Genomic DNA, 24,054 nt, shown 5'->3' with positions numbered 1-24,054 from the left:
CTTGGTTAAGATCACCCTGTGACTAATGATAAATTTTGGACTGTGTATATAACGTACTTTGATTAAATCACAATAGATATCAAGCTGAACCACAAATTTTAAATTATGTATAGAGTAAATTTTTTTTTCACCTTAAATACCATCATTAATTTTTTTAAAACTAATATGGTATGTGCATTAAGTATTTTACATTTATGTTATATAGTTCAATTGCAAACTTCACATCCTATTTAAAATATTTTTCATGGCACAATTCGCATTTTTACTAACATTCACACCAATTAGATCTAGTGTTTATTATATTTCACATTCTTCGGTTTATTAGAGGGTACGAAACAGAAATTCATAACTGCAACTATGCTGGTCCATCAGATATACTGAAAACAAAAGCTCGTGATTGGACTCAAAAGTTTCAAGAAAAACATAGCTGAAAGAATGCTGCACGGACGATGTTTCATTATTATATGTATATTTCCGTTGCTTTATTGAATATATTTCATTTAAACGTCGTGAAGACCTATACTGTTTTGAAATTAATTTATGAAACTTTTTCCTTCCCCATCCCCAATTTTACATTCATTTTGAAATTATTTTCCTTGTATAGAAATGGAAAAGAATTGCATTAAGAAGACATGATTTTAAAATTGTTCTTCAGAAATTTCACTTAATTTTCAACTACAGCTTTTCACTTTGTACTACAGTAAGAAACAAAAAACAAACAAAAAAAACATTGAAACTTTTAAATATTTATTTGAACAACAATAAACCACGAGCAAGTTTATAAAGACAAAAGCTTGAAGAATGTGAGTGTAATATATTATTAAATATAAGGCGCAATGGATAATATGATTTGTAAAAACTTCCTATTCCAATTTTCATACTTTTTTTGTGTAAAATTTTATATTCGTACTAAAACAAACAAACAAACAAAAGTAGTATTAGTAAATATTTCAAAAGCAGTGATATTGAGAAAGTCCTACGATATAAAAATGATAAAGACAAAGAAAACTCAAATACATAAAATTTGCATAAACTGAAGTAATGATATGTACTGAGAAAGATAAATCGTCAAACAGTTTATATTCCGAAACGACTAACTTTTTTTTTCTTGCAACGTACTCAGGTCAAATTTCAACTCGGCATAATCTCAAACAGAAGGACAAAGAAAAATCTTTATTAAATTAATCTACTTTCTCTTTGAAAGTAGGTTTTTATTACAAAGGATTTCGAGTGTTAGTATTAAAACCAATTTTTGCTTGAGAACACTAATAACTTTCAAACAGCACTAGAATCATTTCGGGACTATTTTACCTGTCAAAATGATAGATTCAGTTGTACTGTGCTGTTAAGTTAGCCTATCTTGGAGTATAGTTAATGTTTCGGAAAGAATAGGGAAGGAATACTCAATTCCTTCTGTTTTCAAGCCTCTGATTAGTTTCGGAGGTCCAGTTTGTGAAAAGTAAACAAGCACTTGGACTTGCATTATTAAGTTGTAAAAAAAAAGTATTTTCTCGGGATATATATGCGATTTGGGTTAGCTAATATTTGATCATTAAAAAATCAAATATACTCATAGCTATAATGCTGCCATATCCCATCGTACTATTCTTACTAAAGAGAAAAATTTACCATTGTTTCGAAATTAAAGATTTCAGCAAATAATCAGCAATTGTTTCACTTTGTTAATGAGTTAAAATTAAGTCTGCATTTTAAAAATAAGTGAAATAACAAATTTTATGAAATGCCATTCTTTTTATTTTTCCTTTTTTAAAAAGTGGACGCTTTCAAAATTATTTCTCCATTGAGGCCTGGTTCTGATCTTCCTCTTTGGTGTTGTCGAAAGGGGGAAAATTTTTATTAGACATATTACTATGCTATTATATTACGCTTTTATGATTTGTTATACGCATTGTCACTTTTTTGGAAAATGCCTAAAGGGAAACATAACGCTCTCTTCCTCTTTTGCCCAGTCTTTTTAACAATTCCTACTCAATGAACAAACATCTTCTTCAAGAATCTGTTTTTATACAATTTGCCACCGATGTTAAGCTAAATAAAGGTAACTCAATCGAATAATTATATTACCAGATGGCGTCTTTTTCTTAATTAAACATGCTGTGGATAAACCTTTTTACCAAATAATTTTGTAAAATTATATATTTGATTATTATTTGGAATATTTTATTATTCAAGTTTATTTATACTTCTACACTATTGTTTCATTAATTGTATTTGAAATTATTTTGATGTATTTCATCGTGTAAAGTCAGAAGCCAGTGCCCAGCCATTAGTTGCGATTGTAGCTAAATATTACATTAAATCTACTGAAATAATTATAATTTTTTTTTCTAAAATATTTGCCCTTGTGGAAATTGATACATGTTTCTTGTAACATTTTCACATCATATTACAGTGAAATTTCACTTCCGAAAATTTTTTGTTTTAGAGAAGTTTTCATTATATGTTAGCAGTTTCTGAGTGTCTTTTGATTCTATCATGCTATCTTAGAAGGGCATTTGTCATAATCTGTTACATTAAAAATTTTAAATTTAGCAATTATTAAAAAAATTATTTGATAAATTGTAAAGAATGCCCAATTTTTTTTTAACTCGAATAAGAGCAGCTTGCAGATGTATTTTTATCCTGACTATAAAAATTTATTATGAGGAAATTGTTATTCTTAGGTACATGATATAAATTCTTTAATTGAATTCGTAAATAAACCGATCAGCTTAGGAAATTTTAATGTGTGTATCATTTGTAGCTTGGAAAATATCAAGGCGTATTCTGATTTCCCCCATAGGTTTTCCTTTATTTTTTGTGTTGCACTAGACACATCATCCCTTCAATGCTTAGTTGTCACGAAATGGTGAGGCAAATATCCATAGCAACGTCTAAACTTCCCTTGAACAGAAATGTTAGATTTCATTTTATGGAATTGTAAAAAGTATTGCATTTTACTCTAAAGTCTTTTTCGTTAAAAATTAAGTTTGTTTCGTTTTTACGTGAATGGTGTGGCTAACTTTAACTTAAAAAAACTTTAAGGATAAGGCTATACAAGGACAAAAATTTTGCTTTATTATCCTCAACGGTTATTTTATACTAACATTTTCTATTTAAGGCAAAACTTTGAGCTCATCTCCTGTAACAGTTGTTTATAGTACTTTATACCATCGATTCGAAATTCGGCTTTTTAACATCCATTCACACATCCATCGACTCGAAGTTTGAACATTTTACATCCATTTTCATACTCACAAGAAAAGGGCACGGACTGGAGAATTAAGTTCCGGACATAATTTAGCGTGATGGTAGCATATTTTAAAATAGGCTCATTCAATAATTTTTAAAGCACAATAGTGAGCCGAGAAAAGGGCTTTCAAATTTTCAGCATAGCGTATACAGTGAAACCTTTCTGAGTGGCCACTCCTCCGTTCCGAGAAAATTTGACCGCTCAGGGGGCTTTATTAATAATTTGTCACCACCACCGATATCCAAAGCCGGTAAAGCATCATTTTAGCATTTACGAAGTTTGAATTTAATCCTGGAATAATTATTTTTAAATTTCTTTTTTAAAAAAATGTTAGTTTAATGGTAAATTACCAGTTTGAAAATATTTTCAATTAATTTGTGATACATGTTTGTGTAAAAAATAAACGCTCATTCACCTAATACATGAATTTAAATTTATTATTTTTAATGTCATTATTATTAATGAAAATTATTTTATTTATTATTAAAAAAGTATTAATTTAAATAACGCCCAGGAACGGTGGCGACAAATTATTAGTATATAACTATACTGTAAGTTTGAAGGACATTTACTCGGTATTGGCTGGTTATTGCATTTTAATATTGTAATGAATGAACAACCTAAAGGTATCATACCGTTATACTGAATCTCATCCCGAACTTAATTTTTCAACCCATATGGCTCTCTCCTTGTTAGAATGTCTCACTACATGCGTACCATCTGCAGTTGCAAAATGGTTCTTTCCCCTCAAATTATTATAGTTTGAGTCAATCTAAGAGGAAATATTTTGCTGCAATCCTTTAACAACTAACTTCTAACGCATATACAAACTGCAGCGAATAAAGGTAATTTCCGACATAATAAAGGATAAAAATTTTTTTAATTAAAATAAACTTCTGTAGCTAAACTTAAAATGCTGATAGCTAGTTTTCCCAGACTTCTAGTAGGCTCGTTTGCAGTACTGAGGTTGAAGACAAATGCATTGGCACTTGCAATTAAACAAATATCTAAGTAAAAAGAATGCTTACAGAAACTATATAAATTGCTAAAAATGTTGTGTATTATTCGATAGTCTTCAATAGAAAAGTCATTTTGTGTATTAGTTGTTGGATATGATTCTTCCAGAAAAGTCCTAATTGTTATTTCAACCAATGAAATACAAAATTGTTCATTGCAACCAACTTTAAGAATTCATTTTGAAAACATCTGAAAAAATTATTAACAGCCAATGAAGTATTGTCTTACTAAATAATATAACTTTAAGCTTATTTAGTTCATTATAAACTTATTGTCAAGTCCTGCACAGTATGGAAAACGTACGAGTATTTTTTAAAAGATTGTTAAATGTTATCAGATTGTTCGGAATTAAAAAAAAAAATGATGAAAGACATTACTGTCTATCCAATTAATGTAGATGCATATTTTCGTATTAATTTTTTCTATTATATTTTAGATACCTTTTAGTTAAATATGTAGCAAACATTCTATATATAATCAAATATCTTCCAAACTTGAATTCGAAATAGATTTTGAAAAATGCGCTGACAAAACAATTTGAAGTAAGTTAAAAATTTCATTAAAATAAATATTTAGCTGATTTAGAAAATAGATTGGTGACGATAGTTTATATTTTAAACACAAATTTTATCGGTCATCCAAAAACGTTGTTAAAAGCTGAACATATTTTAAAAGCAGTAACTGAATAAAAAAAAAAAAAAAATAGAATGTAATTACCCAATAAAACAACTGCAGTACGAATATATACCTAAGTATTGCTTATAGAAAGTGTAACAAAGAAAGGTAATTTTCTTCGTAATAAAGGACAAAAAAATTGTCATTGGGACAATTAAAAAAGTAAATTCCTCAGGAAATTTATAAATTCCCTCTCTCTTTATTTCATCGAGCATTACAAATAGTAGACTGAATAAACACAGAAGCAGTATCCGCTACCTACTGGACCGAATATTTTCTAACTTCTTAACACTGCTGGCCTAGAAACCTTCAAGATTTCAACGCATTTATATATATTTATAAATCCACACTAAGCAATAATAAGAAACAATTATTTTAAACACATAATGATATTAATCCAATAAATACGAGAGTGGCATGATAACACTGTAATGATATATTTTACATTCAGAAAATTTAATTTTTTATGGGAAGAATACATGCATCCCCTACATTTTTTAGTTCAGGTATTTTCCCAGTAGGTACAAAACACCAATTACCCTTACTTTCTTATCCTTTCTGAACAGTATTTGAGATTTTCTGTCATTTAGCAACATTGCACATGGCATATTTTCATCTTTAAGTAACTCAATTATTTTTGGAAAACATCCATTTACTACGTTGTTGTAAAATCTTCAAATAAACTCTTTTACACAACCTCCAAATTTGTTTAATAAATTTCGTTGTTTTTTTCTATTTATATATTAAAAAGGCCAAGTTCAACAATTGAAGTTGATGGTCTGCCTATAAGAAAGTAAAGTGACCGGGCGATGAAGTTTCAAAATTGTCGAACTCAGTTGCCAAGGGGGGGGGCGATAAAAGGTCTCGAAATTAGAAAACTCTCAATTTCTAGAATTATTGTAAGAAATTCTTCCAGGGTCAAATGAGCATTCCCAATAACACGTTTCAAATGGTATTGAATAATTTCATCCCAACCTCCCCCAAACCACTGAAGTTTGGCAATTTTGTAGGCATAAATTTTCATTTGGATATTTAATCATGTTATGCAGTTTTTTTTATAGTTCAATACTTGCATCAATGAAATTCTTAGCATAATCACTAAATGTCTTTGAAGAATTTTCCCCATAAATAAAAATGCGTTTTCACACATGCTATAAAGGCATCTGAAGTAAGTTCGGTTACAAAATCCAAATACAAATTACAAAATCCTTTTCTACTTAAGCATACAAATATATAGAATATATACTTTGTTTAGTATTCCCTTCCATTTATTTTTTTAATTTTACAATGAAAGGTCCACCAAAATCGACTCCGACATTACAAAAGGGAGAAAGATCCTATAATTTCACCAACACAGTGTTAATCCCTAACACTATATTGTTCTGGAAACAAATAACACATTGAAACACGAATATTAAATCTTCACGTTTCCACAACTGTATGTATTTGCGACTGTTTCTTTTCCACTTTCTTAGCACCGCGCTAACTCAACTCATTATTCATACAGCTTGTGTAGAAGTTTCCAGTGCATCTTGCTAACTATCAGCTCCAGAAATGAAGTCAAAGGAACAAAAACATTCATCCAAATATTCATGGTTGAGTGCTCATCGTGGAATTTTTAAAAGTGTTTTTTAATGGTGGGAGAAAGGAGTAATGGATTGATTTTTACTCCAAAGAGAACATGATTGAATCTGTAAATATGAAGAATATCGTTTTCTGTCTATAGAAAACGCACCGTATCTGTCTTTTTCATCTAGTGTTAATTGCAAAAAGGCGTTTTTGACATCATATATAAAAGCGAATTTTTTCAGTCTGAAATTTATAAAAGCATCAGATGTATTCGAATTTTTTAAAAAATCATTCAAACTCAAATGCTGAAAGTCATGACTTGCAAGCGCGTCGGGAATGATACGCATTTTTATTGTTATCCTGTTACAGAATACTGATTAATGAGACATATAGAAAATTGGTTTTGTTTATGAGTTTTTCAGGATTAAACATCTTTTCAATTTACCATTCTTCTCATTGTCAGCAACATTTCATATGAAGTCCAGCTATGGCAAGCTGAGATATGGCAAGCTGAGATCAGGATTTTCCTGAAATCTCCGAACAAGTGAATCAAGTCTCATTTTCGCAACACTGATATCATTAAGCTCAGTCCAATCCCTGCCCAATGGTAATTCAACTTCATAACAATCATTCGTGTAGCGAACAGTTTTTTTTAAAAATGTCTCCAAGGATTGGTCAACCTCATTGCAACCAGGATCGTCTTTTAATGTCTATTGATTCAAGTTACCAAAACTTTTTGATGTCATTTCCTATATCACTGCAATCATAAATATGCCCGCAACGAGTAAATTACATTTTTTGATATTGTAAAATTGAAGTGCTGCTAATGGCTATGAAGCCAAATGCAAAATTTTGAAACTTTAATTCAGAATTGGACGTTTCAGCTTGTTCGAATCTCAAGAATTGGTAAAACGTTTCGGCTTCCTATAAAGCCGCGTTCCGACGACCTGTGCGCACCCTGAGACCGGCGCATTTTGCCCTCTTTCCCCTCTCTCGTGGTTTTCCTGAGTTGTTTGAGGTCTGTTCATTTTACCGCCAATTTGCGGGAAGCTCCGGATCGACGTCCACAGACGGGGGTGGTCGAACAATGGGTAAGTTGGCAGATTTACGACCATATCCGTAAAGGTCACAGGCCGTCGGAACGCGGCTTAACAGACCCATCTCCCCATGTCGATAAAAATAAAAATCAGCAAGTTTAACATTCATTTTTTTTTTTTTTTTTGAATTTCCTAGGAATTGATAGGAATTATATTTGAGATTTTAGGAACGTATAAAAACTATAATTTGATTTCAAACTCTCCTTTATTAGAAATTATAGTGTATAGTCTTGAACTCACATTTATTTTAGCGTTATTCAAGCCGAAAACCTCAACAGAGATATTTTTCCTGTGAAGTCTGCAATAAATCAGCGAACTCAGTTCTCATAAATGAAAACATTGTTCTCCATATCTAATAACGTTCTAGCTGCTTTTAAGTTTCCAAAACATTCTCGAACAAAAATATTCGCAGTCGAAAGAATTGCGGTTTTCGTTAGTCTCACCCCATCTCCACTTGTTGTTCGCCAATGCCATGCAAGACATTTGAGGCAATTTTATGCGAGAGGAGGAAAAAAAACCCTAAATTGGCGATTATTTATGGGAGACTACTTACGTTGGTTATTTCTTTGATTTTGCTATTTTGTAGGATTCTCGTTTGAATTTGCAAAAACGAAAGTTATTTTAAAGTACCAAAATCTTCGGAAGTATTCAATTTATTCTCCCATCAATAACATGTTAATTTATCTAAATTTTCAACAACTATAAGCACAATAATTGTTTCTGATAAATTTTTTACTTTCTAATCTAAAAATAGAATGCACTCATTCGTTGCGTCAGTTGAATTTAAAATGGCACTAGATGATTAACTTACATCAGTTTGACACAAACGTTTTTTTGATTATTACTTTTAACAGCTCCCGTTTATTTCAATGCCTGACTTCTAACAAGTTTCCAAACAATATCTAAATTAGTATAAGAGATAGAGATTGACTGTTTAACTCGTAAATCTTCCTTCAAACTACTGGCTTTAAGATAGTGTAATTTCATAGAATTTGAATTTTTTTTTTTTTTTTTCGATTACACTTGCGAAGAACATGTCGTTAAACATGATTCAGTTCTCATTTTTACCATTAAATGCAATTGCGGATAGTGTCGGTAATTTTTCTCTCTACAAAACACTTGCATGACAGTATGGCACGGATGAAATAAAATTTTTATTTCCTCAATTTACGGTTAATGCTGAATCACAATTCATCTGTAGAATCGTCTGACTTCTTTCTCTTTAATGAAATCATCTAACTCCTCTGGTTTTCAGATTACAAAATTTGTATTAAACAGTAACTTAAAATCATTTAATAAATCACTGGTTTTAGAGTCAATTAGTTGCAAAGCAGATGAATCTGCATTGTTTATTAACGATGCGAATTTATCTCTCTATTGCATTAACACAGCTTTTAGAATTTTCATTTTCGTTTCCAGCTACTCCATTATGAATTAATTCACTTTACATCAAGTTACAATAATTATTGGAAAAATGAGCTCACCTTGATTTTGAAAGTGCGTCGGACCGTTTAGACGGTATCACGAATTGTTGGTTTCCAGAGAGTATAGATTTCTCTTTAATAGAATAGTCCTTTTTCTTCAATTACGAACACTTTATTACATCTTAAATAGCAGACTGAATGACGTCACACTCAAGATGTGCGCGCCATCTACTGGACAAAATATTTAATAAGCATATTTACAACAATCATATAAATAATAGCAAAAATTTGAAATAAGATACTTGGTTACATTATTAATTAACATTAAGTTAAATACTTAATGCAAAGTCGTATTAAGTATTTAAAAGTTATCCAGAAAACCACATTTCTACGACGTGTAGCTTTCGAGAGAAAAAAAGAAATCACAAAAGAGAACATGTCTTCAATCCGATTCAAGAAAAATGCGCTTTAATGTAAGCAGGAATGCCAGTATTTTCATGGTATTATATAAGGTCACGGTATTTATTTAAGTAGTTGCTGAATATATTCACGCCACATTTCGTGGGGTGAACATGACGGCAAGTGACGTGCAGTGACTAACTGCTATCTAATTCAACTCATGGTATCAGTAAAAGCAGTGTCAGCATACAAACGAGAAGTTATATCCTTTTGTATAGATCTTCCCTTAATGGAAAAATTCCGATGGAAGCAGAACTAGAGATCCTGATGGCCTCTCAATTGGACCTTCATGCATCATGTCCAATCTGGCTACAGGATATTCCATAATTTTAAAGTAAGCCAGTGTAAAGTGTTCCTTCGCATTGCGGGAATACACAAGTCTTCTATTTCCGTTCTCCGATGGATACAATATAAAATTAATATATATATATATATATATGTTTCCCATCTGTTTTGCAATTTCATAGGGCTTGGTAAAGCATCCATTTCTTACCCCGGTTATGACTTCATACCTTTTATTTTTTTCTTCCTTGAAAACTAGGCTTCACAATAGTCTAGTTCTTTGAACAACTTTCATTTGCCCAGAGCGAGGATCTTCGTTCAGCACAGTTTATTCAGTTGTTTTCGAACAGTTGTATCTTTGTATACACTCATAGCTGTTATAATATTTTATATATTAAGCTACGAAGTGACGTCATCTCTCCATTTGCAAATATCCATATCATTATAATAGCGAAAAATTAAATATATAATTTTAATTCGTCAGTTGCTGAATTTTGCCCTCACATTGTTTTCCAAAATTATGTAAAGGGAAAACAATGTTATATAATATAACAACAAATAATTTTAGACTTCACATTAATGAAAATTTTCTTGTCGTAGCTAACATTTATTTTTATGTATTGCTGCACGTTCATTTAGTCTTTATCATATACTTTTTTTGAAGAAATTTTGGAGAACTTCATGTTTCGCTGCATATTCATCTGCTTCTTCATCATGCACCTTTTTTTTTTTTTTTTTTTTCTTAAGAAATTTGGGTGATGTTCAAATTGGCTGCAAATTTAAATTTTCTTGTTTACTTTTGGGGAAGTATTTCTTTGACAAGCTTTTCTTTTGACTTTTCTTTTTCGGTGTTAGATTTCAATTCCTTTTTTAATCGCACTATTTTATTTTGATTCGAAATGTGTATAATATTTCTGTATATTGCTTTGTAGAAAGTAAATAAATCATCTTTCCGATCTTTCATCTCTCTCCTATTTTAATGAAGTTAAAACTGATTGGATCATTCGCAAAAGTACTATCTAAGTTTCCCTATCTTAAAACGGATAGTTATACACAGGGTGATCGCTAAAGGTCATTTAAGCTCTTTAAATTCGAAACGGCGTCTCGCATAGCCAAGGATGTAGCTTGTATCTGTAGTAAAGTAACTATGCTAAATTTATTGAGACGGATTACAGCGACCTCAGCGGTGAGATAAAGAAGTTACAAAAAGTAGTTCAAAAATAAAGGAATTCGGTCCAAAAATCCAATTAGAAAAATGTATGCTGTACCATAATAAACACACATGAAAAATTTCACGGAGTTATTTGTACAGTTGGCAGAGATAAAATTATGAATTTTCCGTCACTTGAAAAAGGATTCGTCTAAAATAATAATAATAAAAAAATGTATTCTCTGGTATTATCGTATAGTTTTTTCTAAACAATTAAAAGATTCTAACAAACACATGGGGGGGGGGAATCTGAGAATTCGAACTCTCGTATAACTATCGAAATACCTGATTAAAACCTTGTGGCCATATTGCTACGGAAGAAGATTCGCAGTTTAATTATTTTATCCCGATGAACTTTGTGCTAACGGGAAAATGTCAAAAGCGATTGCATGTCGTTCAGTAAATGATTGGTGGATTCACTGGAACAAGATGATACAGCAGTAAAACCGTGCATGAATTAATCGTTTTTATAAACAATACGAAATTGGTAGATTAAAACAAGAACGAAAGTTGCGACCTTGCTCGCGGTCCCCGGTAAAACAGTGTACATTTCTTGCGTTTCCATGGTATGCAAATTCATATTGTTATGAATTTGTAAAACTGCTTTCGTTCGATGCCAGTCTTTCCTTTCGCTGCGGGAATCGCTTTTCATTAAATCTCAATGAGTTACTTTAGTGCAATCATAAGCCTTGCCGAGTATTTTGGCAATGAATTTCAAAATCTTCCATCTTCTCGAATTGAATCGATATGCCTATTAAGGTCTGAGAATTCGAACATTCTATGTACTTCCTACGTGACGTCACTTCATGCCTGAGACCCTATAAAAAGAAAACCTCCTCCAGCCGTGAGATGAGTTGAGATCGATTGTAGTAATCTGACTTGATTGTGGGTTGAATTTGGATAATCGGCGAGTTGACCGGATTGAAGATAGCGGTATTGAAGCTGCAGTGGACATTATGCACTATGGAGAGGAATTAGAAAGTTTAGTCAGTGTCTTTGCTGTGCACTCCTATGGACATTTTGCGCTTTTATTTTCATGCACCTTGTCTGTGTGCATTGTTCCTGTGCTGCCTATTTCTGGAATATTCGTCGAATAAATCATCTATTTTTGTATTCGTTCTGTTGGACTCTGTGTAGCATTACCGTACATACACGGCGGTAACGTAACGGCGATCTTCACTATTTATCAGTATTGTGATGTAGTGCTTCTTTATGGCCAGTTGCATCGTATTGCGGGACCAGCTGTACGTGCTTAAACCGCTGGGTTTCCAGATTGCCCCCATCTAATTTCGGCAACCATTAAAAACGTTCGACATCTCAGAGACACAGGCAACACAAGAAGCCGACATCGTTTCGGGTAGGCCAAGTATGTATAATACAAAACCAGCCAATGACATATTGGCGTACACGTTAGCCCATCCCTACAACAGTACAAGAGAACTCAGCAAACACTGAGTACGGCTTAGTACAAACCAAGTATGACAAATACTGCGCGACAATAGTTCAAATCCGTACCATGCATTCTGCAGCAGGGACTATTAATACGAAATAAAAAGCAACGCTTTGACCGATGCAGTTGGGCATTGAACGAAGTGAATGTTGTGGCCGATGATGGCCTTTTTGAACAGACTGGCCATGTTTTTTTTTTAACAATACGTTCTTTTATTTTCTTTTTCTAATCTGTATCTTTTTCTTTTCGTATGTACCTCACTGAATAACAAAAATTTGCTTTTGACGTTTTTCTGTCTGCACAAAATTTATCAGAATAAAATATTTAGATTGTGAATCTCCTTTCGTGATTGTATGACCACCAGATTTTGATCAGGTATTTTGATAGTCGCATGAAAGTTGTGAATTCACATCCTCAGAAAAAAACCCTCCCCCTGAGTGTGTTTTTCAGATTTTTTAAAAATAGTTTTTGTTTACATTTTTCGTTGCTAAAATTTCATTTCGTCGTTACTTAACTCGAAAAAACTGTGTAATATTGTCGGAGAATATATTTTTCAGTTTTAGGACGAACTCTTTTTCATGTCACTGAAACTTCATAATTTTAATCCCAAATATATCCACCGATATATATTATCATGTATAAACAACTCCATGAAACATTTTTCTGTATATTTCTTATGGTCTTTATTTTTAACGTTATTTTTTGTAACTTCGTTATTTCGTCATTAGTGGCGTTGTACTCTGTCTCAATAAATTCAACATAGTCACTTTACTATTAGTATGCGTATCTCCCTAGGACATTTTTTGGAGTTTAAAGGGCGTAAAAGGACTTTAAACTCCTTATACACGATCACCCTGTGTATTAACAATCAATCAAGGTACTGATTCTTATTGCATTTTTCCTTGCTTCCCCTCATTTTTTATCGTCGAATTTTTATTGTGAAAATGTTTCAAAGGGTTGATTGTTGCATGGTTCTCCTCTCTTTTTGTATTTTTTTTTTAAAGTTTAAAAAGATTTTTTAAATATTTTTTTTATTTGCTTTTGAACATATAAGAATGTTAATCCTTCTTTTTTAAACTTGCGTGCTCATTATTTTCTGTGCGCGATACTGCAGCCCTCTGTGTTACACTTACTGATGATGTTTCAAATTTTATTTTTTCTTTGTTAAAGTCTTTATTTATGGCGACTAATCAGTTTCAGCCTAGGAAGCGATAGATTAAAACTAAAACAAAACAAAAAAAAAAAAAAAAAAACAGAAGATTTAATTCCTTCCACAAATCACCGAAGTGGATTCTGGTTAACTTTTTTTAGCCACCTGATGGCGACATTGGATTTATGATTCTCAGAGAAGATTTGAGTGTTCTATGAAAGGCAAAAGTCTTTCCTAAAATATCCATCTCTTTTTTTGGATGTCAAATCAAAGTCCGTCGGCATACGCACTTCATATCGAACATTTCTTGGTTTTAGTGATACCATCATGGATTAAATTAGGGGCTTTTTTGCTTTGAAATTTGTATGTTGATCTAACTATACAGTCCGTTCATTTTGAAGACAGACTCGCTTAACAAATAATGTTCGAGAATTCCAAAAGTAATTTTAAAAGCATTTATTGATTGTGTTTAGACACATAAGGATTACATACTGATACATCATTTAAATTGGGAAAGCAATTAAAAAAACTGTTGAGATGGAAGGTTATTACATAATTAATAGGTAAAAATTATCAGAAAATTTATTAGAATTTTATTTTATAATGATCCCATCGAAGGTATGTCGTTTATGTGAACCTGCGCACACTAAATCTGGGATTTTCTTATTTTCCTGTGATAAGTAGGGAGGTTTAGAAATTTGATTGGATCAAAATCATATCATTCGCCGTATATAATTCTGATTTAGTTTCAATATTAGATGTTAATTCAATGTATCAAATCAAATAATTTCCTCTGATATTGGCATCCTATATTAATTTTTGTTTGTTGATCACAAGATTTATATTGAAAGTTGTCCCAACTTATATGGACACCGAACGCTCAACATTAAAAATGGACGATTTACCCAAATATTAAAAAATATTGTTTGATTTTTTCATAAATTGTTAGTTACTGGTTAATTACCAGTCACGGATTTCTATAACTGCTAATTACCAGCCATAGAAATCTGGTATGTATCATTTCATGCATGTTGCCATAGATTTTTCATGCGTACCAAGGTTATCTATATTGCATTGAAGCAATATTTGGATTATTCTCTTAGATTATGTTCAATTATCTTCGTCTCTCATTTGAGATAATTATGTATCTCTTAATAAATACGTTTTTATAGATATTGAATGCACTGCAATTTGTTTGGTAGAATATTTGTTTCGGAAATCGGAAGGATTTTATTCCGAAACTTGTTCTATATGAAAATATTTCTGAGATTGCTGCGCATCAAATGTATCTTCAATTGATGTGATGTCAAAGAAGTGGTTGAGAGAGGTGAAATCTCTAGAATTTTTCGCAAGATCAGATTATCGTTAAGAATGTTTCAATCAGCAACGCAGTATTGATTTGACAAATCAGCTTTCTTTGCAAAAATCTGCAAAGTAACTAGTTTACAAATTTCAAAAAAAGAACAAATTTAAAATAATTTGATTTTTTTTAAAAAAATGCATTTTACTTAAAATCATTTAATTTTTCAGGAACAACAGAAAGAGTATGTTTAATTTCTGGAAATATAGACGGCATCATACGAATTCATGAATTCATAATGGAAAAGATTAAGGAAAAACCGGATCCTAATGCAAAAATGGCTATAGATTTTGATCATAAACAACCTGCAGAACGAGAGAAACAAGTAAGTTAAATGTATAGAAGTGAAGTATTCACTTTGTGTCATTATAATTGAATTATTATTGCATAATAAAATCTTAATGTGCTTTAAAAATGATAATTAATATTAAATTGTTTTGTTATTTATTCGTTTTTGTCAACTTTGAGTTAAATATTGTATTAATGCAAGCCCTTCCTTTTCTCTATATATGGGTGGAAAAAGAAGTGATTTTTAGTGACTTACCTAGTAAGCTATTGATCGAAATTGCATCATTTGGGAATCATTATTATTTAACTTCGCAGAACCTTCTTTTCGTCAAAAGCTGTAATCAAAATATTGTTAAATGGAATTGGATGCTGCATTTTTGTGGAAATATAGCAGATTGGGCTTTTTTAGTGAATTTGTTAAGTATTTAAGAGCTCTGGTTTTTCTTGCTACGTCTTAAGATAATCAAATCTCCATTTGTGAAAAGGAAAAGCTCGTCGAAATCTTTTTCAAGGATTTAAGTCTCAAAGACGGAGATATACTTCATCATGATAGGTCTTTTCTGGAAAGTGAAGATAACATCGATTGAGTTCACAGGATATCTGGAAAGAGTGATACACATAGAAATAAAATGTTATAGCCTCTATATTGGCATTTTAAGCAATTTATGACAAGTAATTACGAGAGAAGTGTTATTCCTATTTTCAGAGATCAGATGAGATTTTTTTTAAATTATTTATTTATTTACTTATTTGGGAAAGTGTAAATTGAGACCATACTAAATTATCAATATTTAAAGTTTATATGAATAAAAAAGAAACGTATATAATTTCATTTTTTATTATTATTCATGTTTGTGAGAATGTTTTTTTTTTCAATGTATTAACCCTTTCTAGAGCCGTGGGAAGTATGCTTCCCCCCAAATTTATCAATCTTTGTATGAAATTATGTAGGTTGCCATCAGTTCTGACATTTTTTTTAGAAAGACAGAAACTTAGATGATTCAGCTCTTTATCTCACACAAAATGATGTGTCTTGATTTGTTATTTAATTATTAATTAACAAAATTAATTAATTAATCAAATTAAATTTATCTAATAAGCTAAATGAATCCCTTTTCTTATTCTAATTTCAAACCTAAAAATATTTTAACATAATATGATTAGAAAAAAATGGCCCTTTAAAGGGTTAAATGATTTTTATACATTTTATCTTATTTTTTTTTTTAAGTACGACAATAAGTTGTATTTTAAGTTGTTTTATTAATGAAATGCATATTTGTCTTTTATTTTTAATGACTTTAGTAATTAATCGAATTTCGTAACTTAGGTCTATTTTGGTGCCATATAATTATTAAATTTTCTGAACAGGGTTAGGAAAAATTTATTCAAAACTTAAATTACTTTTATAAAATTTATTTTTTAAGCATTTTCCTGATATGCCCTTTAAATGCATTTTAGATAAAAGGATACATTAATATTTAATACTATTTGTGCATTTTTCTGGCGGTTGGCATATTATCATGGAGACCATTTCATTTAGTGTAAAAAATTGGCACAAATGTATTGGAATGTGCTATTTTTGGAACTTTAAATAGAATTTCATTTGAAAAGTAAACGGAATTTCAGAATTCTTTGGTGTTAACTTCTAAATATATTATCGCATAAAATAATTTTTAGCTTCATCTAAAAATTCCAGAAATTATCTTTTCAATAATATTTATATCATTACATGATTTTTGCATATTTTAAGAGATTTTTAAAAATAATTCACATTGTTAATTTTCATTCTTGAAATTTAAATCAAATCTATTTCGATATTCCATGAAATTTAAAAACCCCTTGTTTTCTACCGTTGAAAAAATCATTATGTTACAGTGAAAACCCGAAATCAGTGAAAACGCGAATTAACTAGGGAAAACACGTTTTAACTGACAGCGCCAGGGAGAACGCGAATTCACTAGTGAAAACGCGTTCTAACTGGCAGCGCCAGGGAAAACCCGAATTAACAAGGAAAAATGAGTTCTCATTAACAGCGCTAGGGATAACCATTTTATTCGTGTTTTGACTGATTTGTTAGACAAAATTATTTGCATCTATCCAAAATTATTATATTAAATTATACTTAGTAAAATAGCATTTGAGGAAAAATCCTATCATTGAAGAAAAAAAATACTTTATTTGGATATTGTTTAAAGCAGTACCGTTATTGCAGATTATTTATTTCGACAAGGCAAACTACTGTGACATTTAGAAATGCAAAGAGAACCATTTTTCATACAGAAACATCTCTTTGAAGAACAGTGTTTTTTATAAGAATATTAGATGAACCCTTGCCTATTTCCTATAGCTCCTTTTCTTGCTGCTGTTCTCAGAGAAATTTCCTGATTCAGTACTTGTTCTTTAGTCAAGAAATTTTGTTGCGATACATCGAATTCAGATCTAAAATCAAGGAATATGTTAAACTTTTGCATCAAACTTGCACGCTGAATCGATATCTACTGTATAAATTCTTATAAAATTTAAAGTTAATATAAATTGAATAAATTATATTTATTGAATAAATACTGAACTAATTAAGTTTAAATATCATTTCTTACCTCGAATACAGTTTGTTCAGAACTTCATCATTCGTACCAATTTTGTAAAGGCCATCTTAATTTTTTCAAGCACTACACCGATGAGATTTCGCAAATAAGCTTTTGCTTATTAAATAAGCTTCTATCAAAATCTGGAATGGGGGCAACAACATTACCTCAATTATAAAACAGGATGTGTTGCATCGGAGATCTTTTTCATTCGTTTGGCTTGCTTTATTAAATTTTCTTTGGCTTCCTCTCTAATTAGGAAAATGTTGGTCGATTTCTTAGCAAGCATATGCTCCCCTGATTGTGCTTGTTCAGTTTCTTGTTCTTCTGCGTTCATATCCTCGAAAATTTTCTGAAGTTCATCCTCGTCTTCGATAGTTTTTATAATACTTGATGGTAAAGTTAAAGTCATTCCAATTCTTGGTTCAATCCCAAATATAGCTTTGTATGGTGATTGTTTAATTCCTGAATGTAGAGCTCAGTTTTTCATGAATTGTACAAAACGAAGACCATAGGACCACTTTATAGTTTTATTATCCTTCATCCATGAAGCCAAAATATTTTCTACGTCTTGATTGGCCCTCTCAACCGAACCCTGCGACTGGCTATGACGAGGCTTCTTATAATAATTAAGGCTTTCAGTGTATGGCCTAGTAACTAAAGTATATATGTTTCAGTAGTCAAATTAAAATTGTTTGACTTTTGAAATTAATACTATTAATTCGATGAGTGAAGCAACTGCTCGCTGAAAGAGGTTATATCATATCACCATTATTTTTAACAGCAATTTTTTAACCTTAGCATGTTTAAAAATTTAATAATAAGCCCATGCATAAAATTTGAGGGGAAATTAATTGTTGTTTCAAAAAATAAAATAAAATAAATAAAAATAAAATGATAAGGATACTGTTTTGTTATTGGCCGTGGCGCAATTCTAAGAGATACACTTCTGTTTATTAATTTAAATACAGCAAAAATAATATAAAAGTAGACGATAATTTTTCTTTCAAATGCCATTTTAAAAGAATGAGTAATGATTAAAACTGGAACATACAACCATTCTGAATTATGGGAAAATTTATATAATGCTTTGACAATTATCTCTTAAAAATATGCTTTGATAAATTAAGAAAATTATCAAAAAACAAGTTAAATCGTTTAAATATAAAGTGCTTATAAATAATTGATTAAGATTCATGTATCGTTTTACTAATTATTTTTTATGCTCCAAACAAATTTTTTTAAAAAAATTGTGTTGAATTCATAAATGTTTTTTCTTACTGAAAAGGAAATCTTTACACCATTCATTAACTACTTAGAAAGGAAATGTAGACCTTTTTGTGTATAGTTTGTTTCCCATTATAAAGGCATTTTAGCTATTATGCTTATGGAGCATGAAAAATTCATTAGTTTTTTAAAAACTCTGTATCCATTTATTTATTTAACATTAATATGCAATTTTAGTTTGTGTAATTAAAAATTGTTCAATATATTTCGTGTATTTGGTAATACTTCTACACTCACAATAAACCATCCTTCTAAAAATTTGAAATTTGTTTATGTGTATCTAGCCGCATGATCGATATTAGCTATATATATTGTATTTTACTCTGTGTAAAAACACTGTTAATCACATTTGCTGTAATTATTCTTAGATTGTTTGTTTCTTCGAAGTGAATGTTCTTAGTATTATTGTATTCAAGGAATAGTGTCCTCTAGAATTCTATGATGTTTTGTACCTCTAATAATGATGTATAATAACATTCATTGGGTCGTATTTATCAAGAATAAATGGCATTTCAACGCTTACTCTTTTTTTCCCCTCCCTCCTTATATTTTCCTTCGATTCGTTGATCTCGAATTTATTTTTGTATTTTACTTCTTACATTTCAGTGCGAAATTTTCAGTATAGTTCATTCACCAGTTCTTTCTTTATTTAAGCCATTTCTATTTACTTTAATTTTAGTAAAATTGAAGTAAGTAGAAACGTATAGTAAAAAAGTAAATTTCCATTGGATTTTCTCTTTTCTAATTCGTTTGTAATTCATTATGCGAAATATTATATAAAAATAACTCTTGCAGCATTTTTTCTAATGATTGTCTCAGATTCATTTGCTTAATTTTAATGCTAAATATATAAAATTAGGAAGTTAATGTGAAAGTAAAATCGGTCATGCAAATAGCAGTTTGAGTAGAAACAATTACAATATGAATAGTAAAAGTTTAATCGTAAGCAATATTAAATAATACCTTATTAACATCTTATTTATTCATGTTAAACGGAATACATTCAGTGGAAAACGCTCCATCTTAATGTAGGGGAATATTGATAGTATGGTGAAAATATATCCCTTTCTTTTACTTGACTTTTCTTTCATCTTTTGCTTGTTACCTTTCTTTTTAGGAATAATTTTATATATCAAGGAAAAACCACGTAAGTTTATTTTTAACAGTAACTTCAACTCATTGTTGCTTTTCTGCATGTGATTACTTGTTTGTCATCATTTAATGAATCATTATGTATTTTTACTTCATCCAATTGTTTACAGAACTATTTAACAATATGTTGGAAAATGTATATTTAATTCATTTTCAAAAGAGATTCACTGAATAATTCAAGGTTTCCAAAAATAAAAATGAAGCAAAATATGTGATGTTACTCTTAAATTAAAAGTACATTTGTTGCTCTTGCCCAAACATACCAATCTAAATTAAAGCCAGTAAAACTAATTTTTTTCCCACAATTCTCACCATTTAAACCTCCGAAAAACACATTTTTGGACTATCTGTAAACACACTAACAAAAATATTTTGATTTCACTAGATTGTAAAACACTTGATTATATATTTTTTAAATGTTTGAAAAATGAATTAACTCATTTAAAATTGTTTCTTCAGTAGATTTTTGATGTCATTTTAATATTTCTAGTAATGCATCATATTTTGCTATTGATAAAGTGATTGCAGGGAGAGTGGGAACAAATTGTATATTTTTCATTTCCCCCAAAAAAATATCTGATAAAGTTATATACACTTTTCAAGCGATGTTGTCAGTTGCTGTTTTAAAAAGGTTGGAATGCATAATGAACAGATTTCCAGTAAATTATGCATCAGTAAGAAATATTGTTTGAGAGAGAAGTAAGTATGAAAAAAAAGAAAAAAAACATGTTCTGTGTTGTACTTTCATCAGAAAGATAAAGATGAGTGCGATGCTGTCTTCATGGAGTTTATAGATTTTTTGGTCAAATAATCTTTAATCGATTTTGAGAATTTAATTGTCAGGGAAATGCGACAAGATGAAACTTTATTTCCCTTTTATTTGAAGACCATAAGTTTAAATGGTGGGTAGTTTTGATTTTTTTTTTTTTTTTTTTCATTTTTTTTCTCATGAACAAGCACATGTTCAAAGAAGATTCAGCATTAATAAAAAGATTGAAGTTAAAAATTTGAATGAAAAATATGTTTCACAACATGTAGTCTATGAGCACATAAAACAATCGCGCGGAATCCCTTCAGTAAACATAGCAACATCAACCCATTCAAAATATCACCTTTTTTTATGGGGGGGGGAGAGATAGTAAAAAAATAGCTAAAATGACATGCAGAAACTTAGACTCTGATTTCTTAGTCTATTTAAGGAACAGGAAATTTCTCTTAGAAAAAGGAAATTTCCGAAATTGAATCCAAAGCTTATGCACTTGTTCCATAAGCCAGAAAACATTCACAACTAACAAAAGGACTACTAATATAATGAGCTGAAAAAATTAGTAATGACAAATTTGAACGAACCGAAATAGTTTGGAAAAATCTCTAAAAAGAAACAAATTTTTATTTGCATATTTTATTAAATTGGCATAATTTTTATATTATGGATTGGTTTACCTATGTTCTTAACTTTTTTCCGTTAAATTACAATTAATAAAGTAGCGATATAATTATTTTTTCTCTTAATATTATTAGCTGTAATGTAAATAAATAATTTAAGATATCCAATGAAAGTCCTTTAATAAGAGATTTCAAACAGAATTTGCATAAAAAAGCATTTTAAACAGCTTAGTTTCAATGTTTGTGAAAAATATTCAGTATTACTGGTAATATTTTATGTGTATATTTTTTAAGATAAAATTTGTCTACATACCCTGACATACATATACACAATCTCTCTCTGAAAAAATCGAACAGAAGCCTAATAAAAAAAAATCCCAATTCACCCACCTAGTAAAGAAGCATTGGAAAAAGAATATGATGACTATAAGAAAAGATAAGAGAAGAGGGAAGGTTTAACAAAAAATTCCAAAAGAGGGAAAAAATGATGAAAAGAATTTTGAACTAACAGATTCTATAAAAGAAAAAGGATTTTGATGCATATAAAAACAGTGTCGATATATTATAGCATATTACATTAGACGACGAAAAGCCGCATTCCGCCGATCTGTTCCCGAATTGAGTATGGCACATTTTGCCCTCTTTTCCCTCTCTTGTGGTTTTCCGGGGTTCTTTGATGTCTACTCATTTTACGACAATTTGCGGGAAGCTCCCGACCGACGTCCACTGGAGGGAGTGGTCCTACAATGGGTCAGTTTGCAGATTTGCGACCATATCCGTAAAGTCAACCGGCCATCGGAACGGGGCTTTATGTAAGGCGAAGATAGCGTCTGGGGTGGTACTGTGTCTCCTTCCTCTCCATAAATATTGTACTCAAAGCCAGCGTAATTCGAAATTGGATTTCGACCTCTGAAACCACTACATTACAAACAGGCCGCATCTGATGGGTTCAATGGTTAATTTGCAAAATGATTGCATTAACTGCAGTTCTGCTGAAGACTGATTTTTATGTTAATTGGTTAAATGATTTACTTTTTTTTTGTTACTTGATATCATGTTTTATTACTATACCAAGTCAAACAGTACACTCCCGATTATCCACGGAATTGGGTAGCGCGGCCGCCGCGGATAACAAAAATCGCGGATAATCCGAAAAAAGCTAAAAACGGGTATAACAAAAGAGAAAACAGTCATTCCAACTTTGAAAAATCGTTTTATGTACAATAAAACGTAAAATAAACAGAAGGAAATGTTTAACTAACGCTTAATATTTTAGTATATCACTCAAAACTAACCTAAAATGCATTTTGTTAATGAAAACAGAAAAGTGCTTTGTACTTACGAGAGGCGTCAAGGATACACAGAAAAATTAATACATATGTACTGTTTTAATACTGTAATGTATTATGTAATTACAAAAGCATAACTGTAAAACTGCACCTTTTTGAAGAAATCAGGCAAAAAAAAAAAAAAAAAAAAAAATATCTGTGCGGTAGGCGCGGATAACTCGCCCGCGGATAATCGGGAGTCTACTGTACTTTAGTAAAAAAAAAAAAAAAAAAATCTAAAGAGAAAATAGTTTTAAATATTTTTGTTTTTATTGTTACAATTTTTGTCCAATCATGCTACAACTTGCACCAGATACGGGGCAAGTTGTAACAGTTGTCATGTTCTTGAAAAAAAATCTTTCTGATTTAAAATCAACAGAATTATTGAATGTTTTCTTAAAAATCTTATAATTGAATAGTTAAGTTATCAAAAAAACTTTTTAACCAAGGAATCGCGAATATATTTTTAATTATAAACATTTTTCCAAAAATTGTTATAACTAGCCTCGGTGTCCCCTGCTATACGTTTTTATTGAATTTGAATATGAAATTTTTTTTAGAAATAATATATTTTTTGAAGTGAAACCGAGTACATTTTTATGAAACAGTGAAAATATTGGAATAATTTATGGCTTGTATGAAAAGTAATATAAAATCGTTTAGGTTTGACAAAATAGGTGACAAGTTCCTAAAAATTTCCTGGTGTGTGCGTATAGTATCGAAGTAGTCAGGTTGTTTAATTCTCTACTTTCAAGCGTCAACGCTGTTCTAATACTCTTCGTTCATGATTTTTTAAAAGCTGTGACACGACCATACCAATGTAGCGGATTGTTATGAGCGAGGATAGAACCTGGGACCTTGTGGTTCGCAGCCGAGTAGCAAGGCCACAAGACAAAAGCAATTGACTCTGTTTCGTACCTGTTATCTGACTTATAAGCTTTTCACCACAGTAGTACTGTGGTCTTGTTACTCGGCTGCGAACCACAAGGTCCCAGGTTCTATCCTCGCTCATAACTATCCGCTACACCAACTTATAATTTTTAACTTTACTGAAAGAACATTTACTAATTATTTACTAATCT

General features: G+C 30.6%; 1 protein-coding gene across 3 annotated transcripts in view; it reads left to right on the top strand.

Annotated features, from left to right (window-relative positions):
* Nucleotides 1–24,054, top strand: part of LOC129960186 (RNA-binding protein Pasilla-like) — a 74,289-nt gene that overhangs the window by 43,200 nt on the left and 7,035 nt on the right. For all 3 annotated transcript variants that reach the window (XM_056073401.1, XM_056073402.1, XM_056073403.1), the window contains exon 4: nt 15,117–15,271. In XM_056073401.1, coding sequence (XP_055929376.1) covers nt 15,117–15,271 — 155 coding nt within the window. The remainder of the gene's footprint in view (nt 1–15,116; nt 15,272–24,054) is intronic.

This window comes from Argiope bruennichi, chromosome X2 (assembly GCF_947563725.1).
Source record: "Argiope bruennichi chromosome X2, qqArgBrue1.1, whole genome shotgun sequence".
In the NCBI taxonomy this organism is placed as follows: domain Eukaryota; kingdom Metazoa; phylum Arthropoda; class Arachnida; order Araneae; family Araneidae; genus Argiope; species Argiope bruennichi.
The sequence above is the reverse complement of the archived record's forward strand: the minus strand, read 5'-3'. Positions and strand labels throughout refer to the sequence as shown.